The sequence below is a fragment of the Antechinus flavipes genome, chromosome 6 (assembly GCF_016432865.1).
Source record: "Antechinus flavipes isolate AdamAnt ecotype Samford, QLD, Australia chromosome 6, AdamAnt_v2, whole genome shotgun sequence".
In the NCBI taxonomy this organism is placed as follows: Eukaryota; Metazoa; Chordata; class Mammalia; order Dasyuromorphia; family Dasyuridae; genus Antechinus; species Antechinus flavipes.
Window position 1 is genome coordinate 195607867 of NC_067403.1, and position 18828 is coordinate 195626694.

Genomic DNA, 18828 nt, shown 5'->3' on the forward strand with positions numbered 1-18828 from the left:
GTGGGTGGGTGTGTATATAGAGTTTTCCAAAGTGAGTTCCTATCTATTCTTTTGTATGGTAGAGACAGGAACCATGGGCTGGTTTCTGGACCTAGCATTGCTATCAATTGGCTAAGATGACAGTCACAAGTCCAAAGAATAAAACAATTCCTGTTCTCAATCATTTCCATTCTAACAGGAAACACAAGGGAATATTTAAATTTATATGGCATAAATACACAATTTATAAAGAAAGGTTGTTTGATAATTTATAAAGAAAGGTTATAAAGAAAGGGAAGGACCCTAGCAATTGAGGGGATCAGGAAAGAAAGACTTCATGCAGAAGATATTATCTGAGCTGTGTCTTAAAATAAGCCTTCAGGAGGGGAAGGGAAGGAGGGCATCTGCATCCCAGGCAAGGAGGATGGGGCCAGTACAAAGGTGCAGAAATAGGAGGCAGAGCATCTTGAGTGAGGACCAGAGAAAAGGCCAATCTGTCTGGCTTACAAAGTTTGGAGCAGGAATATCCAACAAGAGGTTACAAAGACAGGCTGGGGCCAAACTGTGGAGCCATTTATAAGCTAAACAGAGAAGTTTATTTTTGATGCTAGAGGCAATAGGAAGGTAATGGAACTGGTGAAATAGGGGAGTCATGTGGTCATATTTGTGTTTAAGGAAAATTCCTTTGGCAGCAGAGCAGGGGACCAACGGGAGTCGTGAGAGAGAGACCTTAGGCAGGGAGAGCATTCAGGAGACTGTGAAATAATCTAGGTGAAAGGTGACGAGGGCCCGAACTAAGGTGGCAGCTGTGGGAGAGGAGGAAAGGAAGAAGTAGAAGAGATATAGGAAAGGTGGAAACAGCAAGATTTGGCAACCGATTACATTGAAGGAGAAAGAGTGAGGAGTTCAAGAAGATCCGGATACAGACCTGAGACATTCGAAGGGCAGTGATGCCTTTGGAAGAAATAGAAAAGTCTGAAGGAGGAGAAGATTTGAGGAAGGGTTCATGAAGTTGATGAGTTTTTCAAATCTTTTTATGACTGAAATTCCATGTAACTGATTTTCTTTATAATACTAAAAGCAGTGGTTCTCCAAGTATGGTCTAGAGAATCTTGGGGATCTCTGAAACCCTTTTAGAGGGTCTACAAATTCAAAAATAGTTTTTATTTCCAATATGGTAAATGTCTATAAATATAATCCAGATAAACAAAACCGCTTTGGAGAGATCCTCAATAATTTTTAATAGGATAAAGATACAGAAAACAAAAGTTTGAGAACCACTGACTAAGAGTTTTGTTTTATGCATTTAAAACCATTATTCTGAGAAAGGGTCCTTGGAAGTCCATCACACATACACACACACACACACACACACACACACACACACACACAAAGATAATAAATCTAGTTTTAGACACATTTAGTTGAAGATGTCTCCGGGACATTCAGTTTGAAATGTCCAATAGACAATGATGATATAATACTTGAAGTTCAGGGGAGAGATTAGAACTGGACAATATAGGACTGGGACTCAACTACAGAATTTTGTTGAGTCATTTCAATCATGTCTGCCTCTTCATGATGCCTTATAGGCATTTCTTGACAAATTTACTGGAGCGGGTTGCCATTTTCTTTTCCAGCTCATTTTACAGATGAGGAAACTGAGGTAAATGGGGTTAAATGGCTTGCCTGGTGTCCCACAGCTAGTAAGTATCTGAGGCCAGATTTGAACGCAGGAAGATGAAGCTTCCTGATTGCAGGCCCAGCCCTTTATGCACTACACCCCGCTAGCTGCTCCATCTACATAAAGATAATAGTTAAACCCATAAGAGTTAATGAGAGGCTAGAGGGTCTAGAAGAGCACCTAGAGGGTCTAGGAGCACCCACAATTAGGAGGCATGATGTACGGATTGCAGCAGCAAAGGCAACTGAGACAGTAGGGTCAGGCAGGTGGGAGGCAAACCAGGAGAGAGGAATAGGATCATGAAAACTCCCAGAGGAGGGAGCAGTCTACAATGCAGAATGCAGAAGGTAAATCAAGGATGAGGCCTGAGAGAAGCCTGTCAGATTGGGCCATTCAGAGATCGCGGCTAACCAGTGCAAACAGTCCTGCTGAGTGAGGAGATAGAAAGCCAGACTGCAAAGGGTCACAGAGGGAGAGAGAAAGTAGGGGAGTCAGACAAGTCTCCCCAAGAATCTAGCTGAGAAAAGGAGAGGAGATGGGAAATGATGACTTGCGAAAATCTCAGGGTCTAATGAAGAGTTTGGGTGATTTGTTTTTTTAAAGATGAGAGAAATATGGTCATGTCTGAAGGCAGAAGGAGGACATAACAGTTAAAAAGACTTGTGAAAGATATGACAATAGGGTGAGGGGGAAGAGAGAGGGAATAAAACAGGGAACAAGGGGGGAAAGGTGGAGAGGTAGTGAAGGGGAAGAGAGAGAAAGAGAGAGGGGGAGAGAGAGGAGAGAAAGAGAAAAAAGGAGAAAGAAGAGGAGGAGAAGGAAGAAGAAAGGAGGGAGGAAGAGGGAAGGGGAGAAGGAAAGAGAGGGGAAGAGAGGAGGAGGAGAATAGAGAGGGACAGGGAGCCAGAGAAAGACAGAGACATAGAGGGGGAGAGAGACAAAGATAGAAGAGAAGAGAAAGGGGGAAATAAAGGGGAGGAAGAAGAAATTGGAGAGAAATAGGTGAAGAGGAGGGAGAGATAAACAGGGAGGGAGAGAGAGAGAAGAAAGAAAAGAAAAAGAGAAGGAAAGAAGTGGGGGGGAAGGTTATTCAACTTGTAGATCCACTGTTCTATCACGTTATTGTCTGGGTATGTTCCCTCATCTGAAAAAAGGGATAATAATCCCTGCAAAGGTTATACATCGTGAAAAATGTCCTGAAATGGATTTTCAGGCTTTAAGTGACTATATAAATGTCCATTGATAATAACTAGTCTCTTTCCCCATCTATAAAATGGGCATTGTGATAGTTATACCACACGAAGCAGTGGGGACAATCCAAGGAAATGTAAAAGGATGAGACTGGGCCTTGTCTTTTCCAGCTCTGAATTAGAATGTCAGAGATGCTCTATATTAAGAAGAGCCACATTTCTTTCTGTGGGGCTTCCAGGTTTACAAAGCCCTCTCCTCACTGTGACCCTGAGTTAGGAGGGTATAAAGTACATTATTACTAAAGACACCCTCTACAAAGTGGCCACTTGAGCTCTCTCCCGATTCTGCCATGAGTTTTCAGAGGTTCTGCCAGCTGTCCCGTACAAAACCCACTGCTGACCAGTGTCCAGGCAAGTTAAGGCCAGAGGCCTGACTGCCAGAGTACCACCCAGCATTTCCAGATATGGGGATTCATGAATCCAACCCAGAAACTCTGAAATGGAACTGGAACAAGATTTGTGTAACAGTGGGAGAAAGGGAAAGTGTTAGGAATATCTGTTCCCAACCAATTTAACTGTATCCACATCACCTTCCTAAAAGGAACTGAGCTCCCTATCAAAAAGAAAAGCCTTTGGTCTATTGGATGAACCCTGTTCTAAGTGCAACCAATATTTACCAAAATATCAGTGTCTACTGTGGGCAACATCTTTAACTGGATGCTGAAGAAACAGACACAAAGACCCAAAAAAACAATGGCTGCCCATAACCTAATGGAAGGATGTAGCTAGGTGGGAAGCTAAGTAAAGCAACAGATAGAGTGGAGATGGGGTGACCCATTTTTGACATCCTATATCTCTGAACTAGCTAGTGATACAGTGGACCATGACTTGAGTTCAACTCCTGCCTTATTAGCTATAGGATCCTGGGTAAGATATGTATTAACCTCTCTTAGCCTGTTTCCTCATCTGTAAAATGGACATAATAATAACACCCAATTCCCAGGATTGTTATAAGGATCAAATAAAGTCATACTTATAAAGCACTTAGCATAGTGCTTGGCACAAAATAAGTGCATTATAAATATAAATATAAAATATTATCATTGTTACTGTTGTTACTGTTCTTATATTGTAGCATTTTGTAGGCTTTAAAGAGCTACATGAATACTAGTTATTATTATTATTATGCAACATTGTACACAAGCGGGTATAATTCGAGGCAGAATGAAAGCAGAGACTCAGAAAAAAGTGTACTTAGAAATGTGAGGGGAGGAAAGGAAAAATCTATTTTGCTGGGGGAGGAGGAGGGAACCCAAGGAAAGGTTGGAACCTAAGCTGAGCCCTGAAGCAAAAAGGCTTCCAAGGATCAAGAAAATCCAAGAAAAGGGATTCCAAGAAGTGGCAAAGAAAAAGTAAAAGGACATTCTTGGTGATGGCACAGAGTCATAAGATGAAAAGATGAAAAGATAGGGAATAGTACTATTTTGGGGGGGGAGTGGAGTTCATGAAGAAGAAGAAACGACAGATAAGGCTGGAAAGGTAGTTTAGGAACTTCTCTGGAATATTACTTAGAGGATCCTAGCTGCTTACTATCTCAAGATTCCAGAGGGACCCACTCCAAAAACTATAACTCACCAGCCCCCACCAGTGTGCTTCCCATTAATAGTCAGCCCGTAGTCACAATTAGCTTAAATAAAGGCATTGCTAAGAAGGTATAGTCAGCAAGACCAATAGCTACAAAACAATTCCCATCTGTCCCCATGACTCTGCGATACCTTCTACAAACACACTCAGCATTAGGTGGAGGAGCAGACACAAACCTGGAGTATAAATAAATGAGGTCAGGGTCCCAATGTCTTTCCTCCCCAATCTTCTCAGAGTCTTTACTTTATTCCTACCCTGTGAGTGAAATATTTTAGTGACTTCCTTGGTTCTATTCCTCTCCACATATCAATTCCCACCTACCCGAGATAATTCCTCCTTAGGTCCATGGTCAGCTCTCTTCTCTGCTGCCAGAGATCACTCATGAAATTGCCCTCTCACTGATGGCAGCTTTAATTATTTGAAAGTTTTTCCTAACATCAAGCCTAAATCCAGAGCTTGCAAATTCCACATATTGTTTCTGGTTTTACCTTTTGGTTCCACCCAAAATAAGTATGACCCCTCTTCTGCAGACATAAGTAGGATATGCAAAATAGAAGTTGAGAGGAGAGGATGGGTGTCATCTGCATAGAAGTGATAATTAAAGCCAGAAGATGAGATGAGGTCACCCAGAGAAAAAGTATAGAAAGAGAAGAGGGTTACAAAATATGGAAGGGACACAGTGAATCAGCCAAGGAAACAGAAGAGAGGACAGAAAAACTAAGAGAAAAGAAAATATCAAGAGCTCTAACTCTTGGATCTTCCCTCAGAATTCTGAAGCCACCAAGTCACTTGGTAAAGGTCACTCTCATATTTAAGGCATTAACTTCACTGCAGTCCAGACCATGGGTCATTATTAGACTCAGGATCTTCTCAGCCCTGAGCAGAAGCTAAAGAGAGAAAATCTCAGGTTCTTCCTAAGCTTAAAAAGAGCCAAATAGACCCCTTGAGACCTTTCCCAGAATCACAGTCAGACCCATCTAATGCAAACTATCAGACTGTCTCCCAGTAAGATATAAAGTGTCACTGGGAATTAATACCACCAGAACATGGTCTCCTGGTTCCCAGCCAAGGTTCTGCCTCTCTTTTCTTTCTAATTACAATTCCCACTTCTATTGCACTATAATATAAACTAAAGTACTTGACTTACAAAACTCCTAAAGTGTCATACTTCCCATTTTACAAGTGAACATTCTAAGGTCCGGAGAAGAGAATCATTTTTTCTAGAGTCATACAACTAATTAAGTATGGCACCTTGGGATTCAAACTCAGCTCTTAGCAGCACCAAGTAGAGATGAACTTTTCATTCTAGCAGATTGTCCTCCTTTACAACTCCCGCCTTCTCTCCTACAAGTATTCTGCCGATGACTAAAAAGACATTTGTAAGCCTCCTGGTGTAATAATTTTCCCTTTCTACTTCTCTTCTAGTTTCCCAAGGTCAAAGTGCTCTCTGCTTATAAAGGAAAGGTAATCCAGGTATAGTAGAAATGAAATTGGACATTGGAGATATGGTGCCTCTGGGTGTGCTTGTGATTAGGGTCAATGTCACCCTCACTACTGTCCTAGGAATGGTCTTCAGCATTCTGGTGAAACTTAGCCTGAATGTATATAATATTTCAGACCTTGAAATATTAGAGGAAAGAGCACTGATCTTAGAAGACCTGAAATGAGTCCTAGGAAACCTTAGACAAATGCTTCATCTTCTCATCCCAGTACCTTAAGTTTTCTCCTCTGTTAAATGTAAATAATATTTGTCCTACTTATCTTATCAGGAGACAACCAGTGGTACAATAGATAGAGCACTGGGCCTACAGTCAGGAAGCACTGAACTCAAATCTGACCTCTGACTCCCTAGCTGCGTGATCTGATTGCCTCAGTTTCCTCATTTGGAAAATCAATTGGAAAAGGAAATAGCAAACCACTCCATTCTCTTTGATCCCAAATGAGGTCACCAAGACTTGGACACAACTAAACAACTGAACAGCAACAATTTCATCAGACAATCGTGAATAAAGGGTTTTGTAAACTCTAAAAGCCCTCCTGAAACCCTTCAATACTCCAATGAATAGCATAATAGCCAGGATTTAAAAGGTTCACAAAATCCTTCACACATGACATCATTGGATCTTCACAAGAACCCAGTGAGGTACGTGTTGTTATCACCCCCATTTTATAGATTTTATAGATTTTTATTTTACATAAATTTACATAAGCTCAGGATCACATAGCTGAGAGTCTAAGGGATGATCTGAATTCAGATCTTCCCAATTTCAAGTCCAAAGCCCTATCTGCTTTGCCAACTAGGTGTTTCAAGGAATTGGGATGTCTTCTTCCATCAGTGCTGATGACAAAGTTGCCAGCCTGTATGACATTGGTTTATGTCCCCCCTACCCCTGCCAGGAAAGGATGTGGGGAGAAGGAATCCATCTGATGAATGAAGAGAAATCTCTTTCCATCAAGTAAATGCCAATAAAGCCTGTGGGCTTTCCACTGCTGCGGCTCTCATCCAGTGACTCTATTTCACCTCTATTTTCAATCATATCTTTCTTTGATGACAAAGGATGTCAAGATAAAAATATGTGCTATAATTTGATCCAACAATAGCCCTGGAGGGGGAATTTTTATATCCATTTAACAGATGGGGAAACATGCTCAAAGAGTAAGGTGACTTGCCTAAAGAGTAACCCAGCTTGCAAAGGAGTAACTGGCAGTACTCGAATCCAAGCCTTCCAACTATTACCAATACCATGCTGTCTCCCCTACAAAGCAAAACCTCCACTAAAAGGGAGATCTAGCTAAGTAGAACCCTCAAATAAATGAAAATTTTAGAAATTCCGACTTTTAAAAGAAAAAAGATGAAAACCACACACAAAACACACAAAAAAAGGACATATAAGGGATTTAGCAAAAGTAAACAAACTCACCAGGAGTATCCTAAGCCTCAAGGAATTCATGGCGCTCAGTCTCCTACACCTTCTCCATCTCCATCCATAAGCCTGGGCACTAAGAATTCACATTCAGCCAAGTCTCCTCCAACATTTCCATCCCTACCCACAGGCCTGGGCAGTGAGAATTTCCGTTCAGCCCAGTTTCCTCTACTTTCCCCATCTCCAACTTCATCTTCAACAAACGTTAATTAACCATGTACTATGTGCAGGACCTGGAGAGGGGGCACTGCAAAGGACACAAAAGAGGAACATGACACGGTCCTCCGCTCGGGTGGCTCACATTCCAGAAAGGGGCAGTCTCACACACACATAAACATAATACACAACGAGTGCGTGAGAAGTACAAACACAATGTTCTCTGAGTTCTACAGAGAAGAAAAGGCCATCAGGGAAGGCTTCTTGGAAGAGGGAGCCTTATTAAAAGACTTTTCTCTACTCAAAAGCCAAGAAAATGAGAGCTAGCACAAAGAATTATGGCCCTGAGGATCTACTAATGATATTAACTTACTTTGATTAACAAACACATTCCTTGGGAGATACAAATAAAGATTAGACCCAGGATTTCACCAGTATAAGGAACTCCAAGGTCCATCAATGCAGGGCCACACCTTCTCTGGGACTTGTGAGCTGGGGAGGAGAAGGTATCTAGAGCACTGAGAGGGTAAATTACTTGCCCAATGATTATGTGTCAAAGGTGAGACCTGACCCCTGATCTCTGTGGCTTCAAGGCCATCATTTTATCCTTTATGCCTTTTGAAAAAAAAAATCCTTTCAATCTGTTACCTCATTGGACCATCTCACCCTTTGGGGTTGTGGTCCAAATAGTATTACCCCCTTGTAACAGAAGTGGAAACTGAGGTGCAGAGAGAATAGGATTTCTACATGGTCACACAGCAAGGACTTGAACACAGATCTCCTGATTTCTCATCCAAGGTCTTTTCTATAATACTGTGTTGTTACTGTTTGCAGCTGGAACATCTGAGAAAGGTTTTCAGCTAATAAATAGAAAAGAGGACTGAACTTGGAGTCAGGAGGTGTATGTTCGAATCCTGGCTTTGACATACATTCTATGTGACCATGGGTTTCTTCTCTCTAAGCCTCCATTTCCTCATCTGCAAAATGGGTACAATGAGGCTTGCCCTACTGACTTAATAGGGTTGTGTAATGAGGAAAGTTTTGTAAACAGTACAGAAATGTGAATTATTTTTTAAATCATAGCAATTATTCATAATGATGAAAGATTTGAGGAAAATATGCCATTGTTAACAGGAAAACTTAATTAGCCATAAGTCCCTATGTCCCAAACATCCTGGTTACTTATTGGTTTCATCAAATATATATAACTTAAATGATTACACAGGTAAGATCGGAAACCAATGAGAAAAAGGCTGGAAACCAGCAGAACTGGACTATCAAGCAGGAGTAACAGAAGCCCCTTCTGAACAAGACAGAACCAGAAGCGTGACTAGAAATTCTATCACCTGGGACAAATTTGATCCAGCTGGAATAAGGAGGATGTTAAAGCAAGATCACTCCTGTGTAAGGTTAAGATAAATAGAAATAGGTTAGAGGAGGTAGAAAACTGAAACAATGAAAGGCCAAGATATTTGAAGAGGAGGATGAGGTCCATAGTCAATAAAACATTTTATTAAGTGTCCACTACGTATCAGGCCTTATCCTAAGTGTTGGGCATACAAATACAAAAAGACAGTCCCTACCCTCAAGGAGCTTATATTTGAATGAGGATGATGACACAGAAAAGAAAGCTGAAAATATAAGAGAGGAAACATGAGGTATCCATGATGGAAGGATGATGGAGGAGTAATAAAAGAAGTCTAAATTGAATGCAGCCAGATGGAAAAGAGGAGTGGGAAATGAGAGATCTGAGGACACGTCTTTTCTGGTCCCCATCCTTAAATGGAGGAGTTTATGGTTCTACTCCCCAATTAGCAGTCACTGATGAGATGGAAGCAACAAGGCATCATATATTTGCAAGATGATGAGATTTCCCAAAGATGAGTTTATTAAGGCCAATGAATATTGGTGGAGAAGTTAAAGAAGGATGAGGGAGGGAGAAGACTAATAGCTAGGGATTGAAGGGATTGGAAAGAGGGCAAAATGACTCCAGAGGTCCACAGATCACAGCAAAACGGCTGGAGTAAAGTTCAAAGAGAGATGGCTGCTTGCTGAGTGATAACAGCAAGGGGAGAGGGGGAGGATGGGAAATCAGCACCAGGGAAGAGGTAGCAGGCCATCTCTTCCTCCTGGTTCCGTGTGCAAAAGGCTTGAAAGAAGCAGCCAGCCTTGCCAAGCTGCCAAGAGAGGTAGTGTTTTCAGGAGAAAGCTAGTCCGAGTGAGCACTAAGATGGGAAGAATGCAAGAAGAGATCCAGAGAAAGAGAGAAGTTTGTAAACAATAGATGAGATTTCCAGATGACACAGTGGAAAGGGAGATTAGAGGAGGATAACCTGTCCTATTCTCCAAACTTCATTATCAGAAACCCCATTCCCTCACCCTCTCCCTGAGCTGCCTTCTCCCCACCCACTCTTAAGGGGGGTGATATGGGTTGGCAAAGGACCATAAATTACAGGAAGGCAATCTGGTCTAGACCATGGCAGGGGAAAAGTAGCACCTTCAAGGATCAGGGCCTGAGGCAAAGTTCCAGCTGCCTGCATTCCTTATGGATCTACCTGAAGTTCACAGCATTTGTGGGAAACAGAAAAATAAAATATCAAAAATAAAAGAGGTCTACAACACTGGAGTCAATTGTCCTGGTGCCAGACCCTGAGGAAAATCTACCTTTCTCTGTCTAACCCATGATCAACTACATTTCCCTGAGTGTCAAACTCATAGATTGGGAGCTATGAAGACCAAGGTCACCATCTACAACTGTACCACTCTTGCAGTCTCCTATGGCCCTTTCCATAAAAACTGAAAATATCCAAGCAATGAGGCCTAAAGAAAAAGCTAATTAATAAGCCTTGGGACCTACCTTTGGCAAAGACCTTGCCAAGAAACCAAGACAATCAAAACTCAACACAGATCATGGAACCTGATGCTCCAGAGAAGACCGGACATGTCAGAACACTCTGCTTGCCCTAGCAAACCTCTCCTGCCCAACTCTGACCTATCAAAATAAGGGATGTATATGAACTGATTTTCTGACTCACACAGCAACAGTTCAGAGCTTTGCCCCCTTACCATTCCCTCCCTCTTCCTTTAGCTAGGAGGGGCCACAGGAAGCCTCTGTGTCAACTCTCTCATTACACTGGTAGAAAAACTTGAAGCCCTAATTGAAGTGACTTACAGGATAACAGGATGTAGGGCAGGAAGAGGGCTTAAAGATCATCTAGATCCAACCAGCCATTTTTACAGATTAGGAAACTGAGGCTAAGAAAGCAGAAGTGACTCACCAAGGCCACTGATAGGTAGCAGAGCCACGCTTACAAACCTAGGTTTTTTTCATCCTGAGACTAGAACTCCATCTATACCTCCTAAGATTCTTATATACAAGGCCCAAGCAAAGATCTGCTCATTGACCTTTGCCTTCAAAGAGCATATTCAAGAAAGCCTAACAGAGCTCCAAGCTGCAGGTTTGTCCCATTTTTCCTGCCCCACCCCTAGTGGGCTCTTCCTGAGAGCCCAAGAACAAAGGCTCAAACATCTATAACATTTTAAAGTTTACAAAGCACTTTCCTCAAATCAACCCAATGAGGCAGATGGTACAAGTATTATCCCCATTTTACGGATGACCAAACTGAGGCTCAGAGCTAGGGAGTGGCTTGCTCCCTTGTTGTACCCAGAAACAGCAAAGGCCTCCTGCTTCCTAGATCTCATCGCCTCAAGAAGCCCAAACCCTCTGTATGTGGTCATGGGCTCTCCATTTTTATCTTTTCAAGGAGCAACATTTCAGTCCAAGGGAATGGTCCCACTTTGCACTGGCCACACAAGGGATTCCCGGGGGCAGCCTCTCTGGGGCTGTGGCCGCAGCTATGGCGAGCCCAAACTCACCTGGAGGCTTCATGTAGTACTGCTCGATGTCAGCCATGTCCGTGTGCAGTGCACACTCCAGGTAGGTGAGGATCACCTTCCGGCTGTAGTAATACCTCATAGCCAGAAGGAAGACAGGCACGAAGCAGGTGAGCAACAGACATCTGGTCAGTAGAAAGCACAGCACTGCGGAAGAGAAGGGAGGAAAAGGAGAGACTGCAAACCCATCATCTGGGGTGGCCAGCCAGGCCGGCGGCTGCAGGACAGGGTCCATTTCTTCCCTCCCTCCCTCCCTTCCTTCCCCGTCCCATAACCTTGCAACAAAGAATTCACCATAGCAGCCGAAAGCAGCCACTCCACAGCAAAAGTCGAGTTCCCCAATATCTCAAGAAGGTATTTGAAGATGGGGAGGATGTATTTCCCTCATCTCTTAGAGGCAAATAATAACAGCTCATGAATCTATACTGATAGGAAAACGGAGGCTCTGAATTTGAAGGGACTTACATGACAATGGAACTTAAGAGCTGGAAGATCAACTAAGTCCAACCACTCGTTTTACAGACAAGGAAACTGAGGCTTTATGTGTATAAAGGGCTTTCTTCACAGCAGCATTGTCAGATGGATAAACTAAGTATCAATATTTCCATTTTGCAGCTCAAGAAACTGAGGCAGAGAGAGGTTTCAGTGGCTGACCCAGAGCCACAGAATCTCAAACCTAGAAGAATTCCAGTCCCCATTTTCATGTCACGGTTCCAACTTGTCAATGCCAGGATTCCAGTCTAGTTTTCCTGACCGCCTCCCAAGGAGGGAAAAGAAATTAAGAGATAACAAAATAGATAGCAATGATTCTGAGGGAGACTCAGGCAGGCGGGATTTTGAGGCTAGGAAACAGGAAGCACCTTGACTGCACCAAGCCCAGATTCCTGTCCTGGAGTGTGTTGGACTGACGCACATTTCCTAAATCCCAGATAAGGGAACTGCAACCAATCCAACTCTAAGGCTAGATGCAGCAGGATTCCGCCAAGCTTTCTCCTCTTAGTTAAAGTGCTTAGGAGATGGGTGGAATGGAGAAGTAGAGGCAAAGAACAGAAGGTCTACTGGCCAGGAACTGCCCAAGCCACTGTTGAAGAAAAATGGTTCATCCCAGAGAAATGTAAAGGGAGTGGGGGGACCCATATCACTAACCCTTAAGGCCAAAGGTCATTCTCAGTCTGTTTAGGGAACCAGTGGAAGCTTGCTTTGTATATCTCCTACCCCAATCTTAAGCAGTCTTTCTTGTTTCAGCATTTCTACATGCTGGCTATACAGATAATTAATGGGATGGATGAGGACATTCAAAAATCAAGAATGGCTAAGTATTCCTCCCAAGTCCCGATACTATTCCCCTTCTCCTAGTCTCTCCTGAACCTAGGAGTAAAGAGTATTCTCTCTCTGACTTTCTTTCTCTGTGTATGTCTGTCTCTATTTCTGTCTCTATCCCTTTCCACTGTCTCTGTCTCTGTCACTTTTCTCTGTCTGTCTGTCTGTCTCTCCTTTGTATCTGTCTCTCCTGGAGCTGGAGATCTTCCCCTCATAAATTAACACTTGGGGGCTGTGCTGAGGCAGCCTCCCCCGTCTTGATAAATTATATATAGTCACACTTCCCTGGCAGAGCATCAATTGCCCTTATCAACCGTCCTGAGCATCTCCTGCAACCTTCACTAACCACCCCCATCTCATTCCAAGAGAAGAGTACCATAGGCTGTGACCTCTCTGTATTCCAAAATGTACTGTTCAAGCCAACTAAAGTCAGAAGAGCATGAAAATAGAACAAGGAGAGAGAGAGAGAGAGAGAGAGAGAGAGAGAGAGAGAGAGAGAGAGAGAGAGAGAGAGAGAGAGAAAGTGGGTGGTTATAGCAGAGTGAAAATGAGAAAGCAAAATCTAAAAAGGGAAAAGGGGAGAGTCTGTGGGGAAGGAAAGGGGATAAAGAGGGAAGATAAGAATAAAGTAGAAGAGATGGAGGATATGGAGAAAGAAGAGAGATGGAAAGGAGTTAACACTATGAAAGAGAAGAATGGAAAGCCAAAACAGTGAGAGAGAGAGAGAGAGAGAGAGAGAGAGAGAGAGAGAGAGAGAGAGAGAGAAGAGAGAGAAGAGAGAGAGAGAGAGAGAGAGAGAGAGAGAGAGAGAGAGAGAGAGAGAGAGAGAGAGAGAGAGAATTTGGTACCTAACATGCTTAGGAACGTGCTCAGAGTGGGGCAGCGAGGGGACTCTCCCAGGAGCTTCAGGTGCCACTGGATTCAACAGAAAATGACAAATCGACCCCCCCCCAACTGCTCGTCCCACCTCCCACTCCACCCGTCACAAACCCAGTCTCTGAAGAAAAACAACAACTAGGCAGCTCCCACACGGCAGAGGGCACTGGTAGGGAAAGGGGCGACCTGGCACGTATTCTGCCCCAGGGCGGCCGCAAGTTCCTCCTCCTCAGGCCCAGGGGCTGGCCAAGAAGGGCAGGCAGGAGGCCTGCCTTTGGCCCTGGGCAGTAGTGCACTGTGCCAGCGAGCTGACCGAGCCCAGGAGGCTGCGGAGAATTGCACCAGCTCTCCCGCCAGCCCCACTCGCAACCTGACCCGCACCTCGGTCTCTAGGTTACGGTGGAATCCTGTTTCCCTGGGGCGGAGGGGCTGGAGAACAGGAGCCAGAGCGTCCACAGCTCCCTTGAAGACGGGGAAAATGGGACGGGGAAGGGCGGGGGTAGGGGGAAGACGGAGAGAGTTGAAGGAATCGAAAGAGGGAGGGAGAAAGAACGCCAAGGAGCAGCTCCTTGTACATCCCACCCCGGCCCTGGATCCCCCCGCTGCTCCGGCGGCTGCCCCCTCCCCTCCAGCAGCCTCGGGACTGATAGGCCTCCTACGGCCAAGAGGAAATGCGTCCACAACCCCCGCCCCCCAACCCCACGGAGACACCCGGCTTATAAAAGACTCCCCTGGGCTTAATTGTTTTTAACTCCTCTGCCCCAGTCCGAGAGTGTGCAAATTGTGCATCTTCTTCTAGAACTGGGAATCTGGCTGCGTCCGTTTATAGACTGGCTGCATTGTGCGTGTGTGGTGTGCGCGTGTATGAGAGTGAGTGAGTGTGTGTGTGTGTGTGTGTGTGTGTGTGTGTGTGTGTGTGTGTGTGGATTCTGAATGCATCGGTGGAGTGCTGCGCTCCGGGGGCAGGATGCGGAGGGAGTTTTTTGCACACTGCGGGATCTCCGGCTGCTTCTGCGGCGGGAGAGGAGAGGAAAGGGAGATGTAGCGCGTGGGGCTCCGCAAGTATCTGCGCCAAAAATACAGCCCCGGAACACGAGAGGATGGGAAGGAAGGAGGACAGGTCCTCCCGTGCTCGCGTCCTGGGACCCCACACCGCGGAGGTGGCGCGAACAAATTGGCTACTTACACGCCAGGAGCACATACATCAGCTGCGTGAAGGGCTGCTGCTTCAGGCCCCGGAACGCCGTGTTGGGGATTCTCTCCATGATGCCGTCATAGAAGATGCGGCGCACCGTGTCTTGCTCTGCAGGGTGGAACTCGCGGATGCAGACGTGCTCCTTTTTGCCATCTTCACCCGCCACCTCGCCGGCCGCCGCGCTGGGGGGCGGCATCGGCGGCGCCGGGGAGGGCGCTGAGCCGCCGGAGAGCGAGGGCCACATCTGGGAGGAGGACACGATCACTGTGTCTTTCTTGGCGCCGGGGATGGTGTCATGATCTTCTGCCACGATTTTCGTCTCGCAAACCATTTTGGGAGACAGACAATGCATGCAAACTGGCCGGCAAAGAGACTAGGTGTGCAAAAAATAATAAATAAATATTAACTTAAATACTAGAATATCTTTTAAAAGGAATGCCGTGAGTGGGCTCTTCTTTCCCCCCCTCCCCCCAAGCCTGTGGTTGGTCGTTTATGAGCCCGAAACGGATGGAACCAGCTGGAAAGATAGAAAGGAACAGCGGTGCATTTTGGAGAAGTATTTATAATGCGGCAGAGCCGGTGCAATCTCGGATCCCGGGGTCCCGCAGGGTCCTAGCGTCCATTGCATTGGCTGAGAAGGGTCACCATGTGATCTCGAGGGGTGGGGAAGAGAAACACCTCCCCCGCTTTGGCGTTTGATTGCAAATTACTACAGCAGTGCCTTTCTCCGGTTTTGCGTGTGTCATTCTCCCTCCCCCTCCATCCCCTCCTCTCTCCTCCTCCCTTCCTTTCCCTTCCCTTCTTGGTTCGGGGCCTGCAGAGAGGCGCTATAACACTCACTAAGCTGTCGAGGGTGGTCCCGGCTTACTCCCGGCCGAGGCAGGGGGCGAGAAAGACCGAGTTTGATGGCGAGCTAGGGTTTCGCTGTGTGCGTCTTGGTAAACTGGCGGCGGCGACAGCGACAGCCCTGAGCGAGCGCTGGACGCGTTGCGCTTGGGCGCAAGTTAAATAAGGCGGCGTTGCCTCAGCCTGCCAAAATCGCCGTCTCCCCCCGCCCCAACCCCCAGTTTTGGGTGGCTGCGTTCCCCTCACAGAAGAGTTGATTAATTTGAAGGTCGTATCCCATTCCCTAGCCCGGGAAGCCCCCTTTAAGGAAGTGACGGGGGGGAGGGGGACAGATTATCCGTTGCACTTTAGGCGTTCGCATCCTATTTTTGGATGTTTTAAGGAAGGCCTTTGGAGAACTTGTAATTTACCGGGAGGGGGAGGGGACAGGTGGAGAGAGTTGCAGCGGCTGATTCCGAATTGGAGAATCTTTCCTGGGCTCTCCCTCTAGTCTTTGTCAAGCCGAGCACCTCCCCGATACTCGGGCCGCTCTCCTCCGGAGGAGGAAGGGGAGGGGGGAACCTCCTGGGGTCTTAGTCCTCGGGCAGCACTTGGGCGGTTTAGGAAGGCCGAACTTAAGCTCAACCCAACCACAAACATGCATCTCGATTACAACGGGTGAACAATAGCGAATGGAATCCCCGAGATCAGACGTTCTCACGACAAACGCGTTGGGGACAAAAACGAGGTTGAATTTGGGAAGCCTAAAGGTTCCGAAAGAGATGGAATCCCAGTCCGGGAAGGGAAGATTCTGCTCTGGCTTGTAAACCCGAGCTCGATCCTTCCCGAGGCAGTTCTCTCAAGGGAGAAGCTCGGAAACTCCGCTTGGGCTGGACCAAGTCGAGAAATAGCGGGCTGTGGTGCCTAAACTCGCTTCGCGCAGCAGCTAGTCCGGCCCGGCTTACTACCCCCGGGGGGTAGGTCTGGAGGCAGGGCCGGACAAATGAATACATTAGATACCCAGCTGGGGCGCCCCAAGGGTCGGAAGAGGGGCTAGAAGGGGTCCTCAGGGCGCCGCGCTCCCTTATTTACGAGTCCACTCTCCCGACTTAAGTCCTGCTGCTGCAAGTCACGCAGCCCCATTTCCCCTAGGGATAGAAGGTAGACTCGGCCAACACCCTAGCCATCCCTGCTTTTATTTTAATCACCCAAGACTGAGATGGCTGGGAGAGGAAGGAAAGAGATGACTCTCCGGACAGCAGACAGAACGCCCCAGGCCCTAGGCAACCTGTCAATCGGATCAGAGAACGTTAGGTCCCCAGCACAACTCCCGGTCCCGACCCTAAGATCCCGGTGCTGAATCCAAGTTCACTGCTGGGCCTGGGGCAATCCAGGTACAAGGTCCGGGCCAGTTCCCTCTCTTCCATTCCCCTCCCCTGCCCTCCCTCGCTCCATGAGCCTCCGCTTGCCTCTTATGGATCAAACTCAACCTTCTCCCGGTTCGAACCGGCCAAGCCACCGGCTCTCCCCCTCTCCTTTCTCCTCCCCTCCTCCCCTCCTCCTCCTCCTCCACCTCCTTCTTCCACCGCCCCTTACAGCAGTCGAGCCCCCGGCCCCGCCCCCGCCCACAGTCTCCCGCCCCCGCGCTCCTCCCCACCCCACCAGGAACGCATGCGCCTTGCTGCCTCGGTGCAGGTACCCGATGAGGTGTCCCATTCTCCCGGTTGGGGCATTAGGCTGGAGTTGGGGGAGGAGGAAAGAAGGAAGGCTCTTAACTGGCGAGGGATGAGGGGGCGGTTTCCTCCCCCTCTTCGCAACCCCCGTCTCTATGCTAAAGCTGCGGCTCCCTCCTGCTGTCCGGCTGTACCCGCCCCGCCCCGGTGCTGCCTGAGAGTCCGAACGGGAGGGGTAGGGGGAAGAAAGATGTGAGGGTCGGGGCCCACCGCGCCTGCGCCTGCGGCAGCCCTACTGCAAGCAAGGGAAAGAGAGATGGGGTCCATCCTGGCTAAGGGTTCCGATCTACGTGGGGACCCTCTCTGCGGGACTGGGAGACCTTAGTCAGAGTCCCAGGGACAAAGATTCAGGGAAAGATTTAGAGACCCCCTAGTCTGTCAAGAACACCCCCCTGCCCTCCTCCAGCCTGAGGGGAATCCCTGAGCTGGAAGGAGATCCTATAATAAGGAGGAGGCTGGATCGAAGAGACTTGAAATCAAAGGACTTGTCCAAGGTCATACTGGTAGCAAGTAGTCAGAAGTCAAGCCTGATTCTATGACTCTTGGAGTGAGAATGGTGGGACTTGGATTGGTTTGTTTTATTTGGAGGAAAGGAGTTGGAGGAAGGTGAATAAATTGAGTGACACCTCCTGGAGTTTTGAGTGACCCTTTCTGGGGAGGAGGTTTTCCATGTTTTTCCACCCAGAAATCATAGAAAGCTAGATTGATGTTCTGGAATGATGTTTACATCTGCCTCTCAGCAGATCTGCCCTCCTCCCCCGACCGCCCAGAAACTGTGTCACTGTCTTGGTTCTGTGATGAGGAGCTGCAAGAAAAGTTAATCTAATCGTATTGGATGTGCCCCAGGCCTTGTTCTGGGTCCCTGTTTCCCTTTGCTCTGGGCTCTTTTTTTACCAAGATCTAAAGTCCTCTTTTCCCCAGAGATGTTGCCTTGTCTGGGATGATGGCCCCTGGACACATTTTAATTCCTTTCCTTGTCCACCCCCCTTCCCTCACCGTGATACCATGATTGAATTTACAAGAAGTTCTTCTTTGTGAATATGGCCTTCAAAGCGGACACAGAGAAAGGAATTTGAAGACTGGAGACCTGGAGAGAAACACCCGCTCAGCTCTTTGGAGGAGCCTGCCTGGATAGCTGGGAAGAATCGAGACATTCCTAGATCAGGCTTCCTGGACTAAACACTGGTTCTTGAAACAAATGGAAACCAAAGTTAGGGCAGAATGAAATGGAAGGACAGAGCTCTGATGTGGATGAGCAAACCTGAATCTTACCTTTTATTAGTAATAGGAGTTCTCCCGTGGGGACTAAGGGACAGCATGCAGGTAGCAGGACTCATATGTTCTTTTGACTGAGTATTTTTTCCTTGGAAGTGGGGGATCCAAGATGGTATTTTAAGTCTAGAAAACA

The 18828-nt window shown here is 46.6% G+C and overlaps 1 protein-coding gene across 1 annotated transcript in view; it reads right to left on the minus strand.

Moving 5' to 3' along the window:
• NAT8L (N-acetyltransferase 8 like) overlaps positions 1-15614 on the minus strand; it is a 58055-nt gene extending 42441 nt beyond the window's left edge. Inside the window, exons 1-2 of the mRNA XM_051964385.1 lie at positions 14854-15614; positions 11454-11618 (exon numbers count right to left, since the gene is read on the minus strand). Coding sequence (XP_051820345.1) covers positions 11454-11618; positions 14854-15214 — 526 coding nt within the window. The 5' untranslated portion in view covers positions 15215-15614. The remainder of the gene's footprint in view (positions 1-11453; positions 11619-14853) is intronic.
• Positions 15615-18828: the final 3214 nt, after the last annotated feature.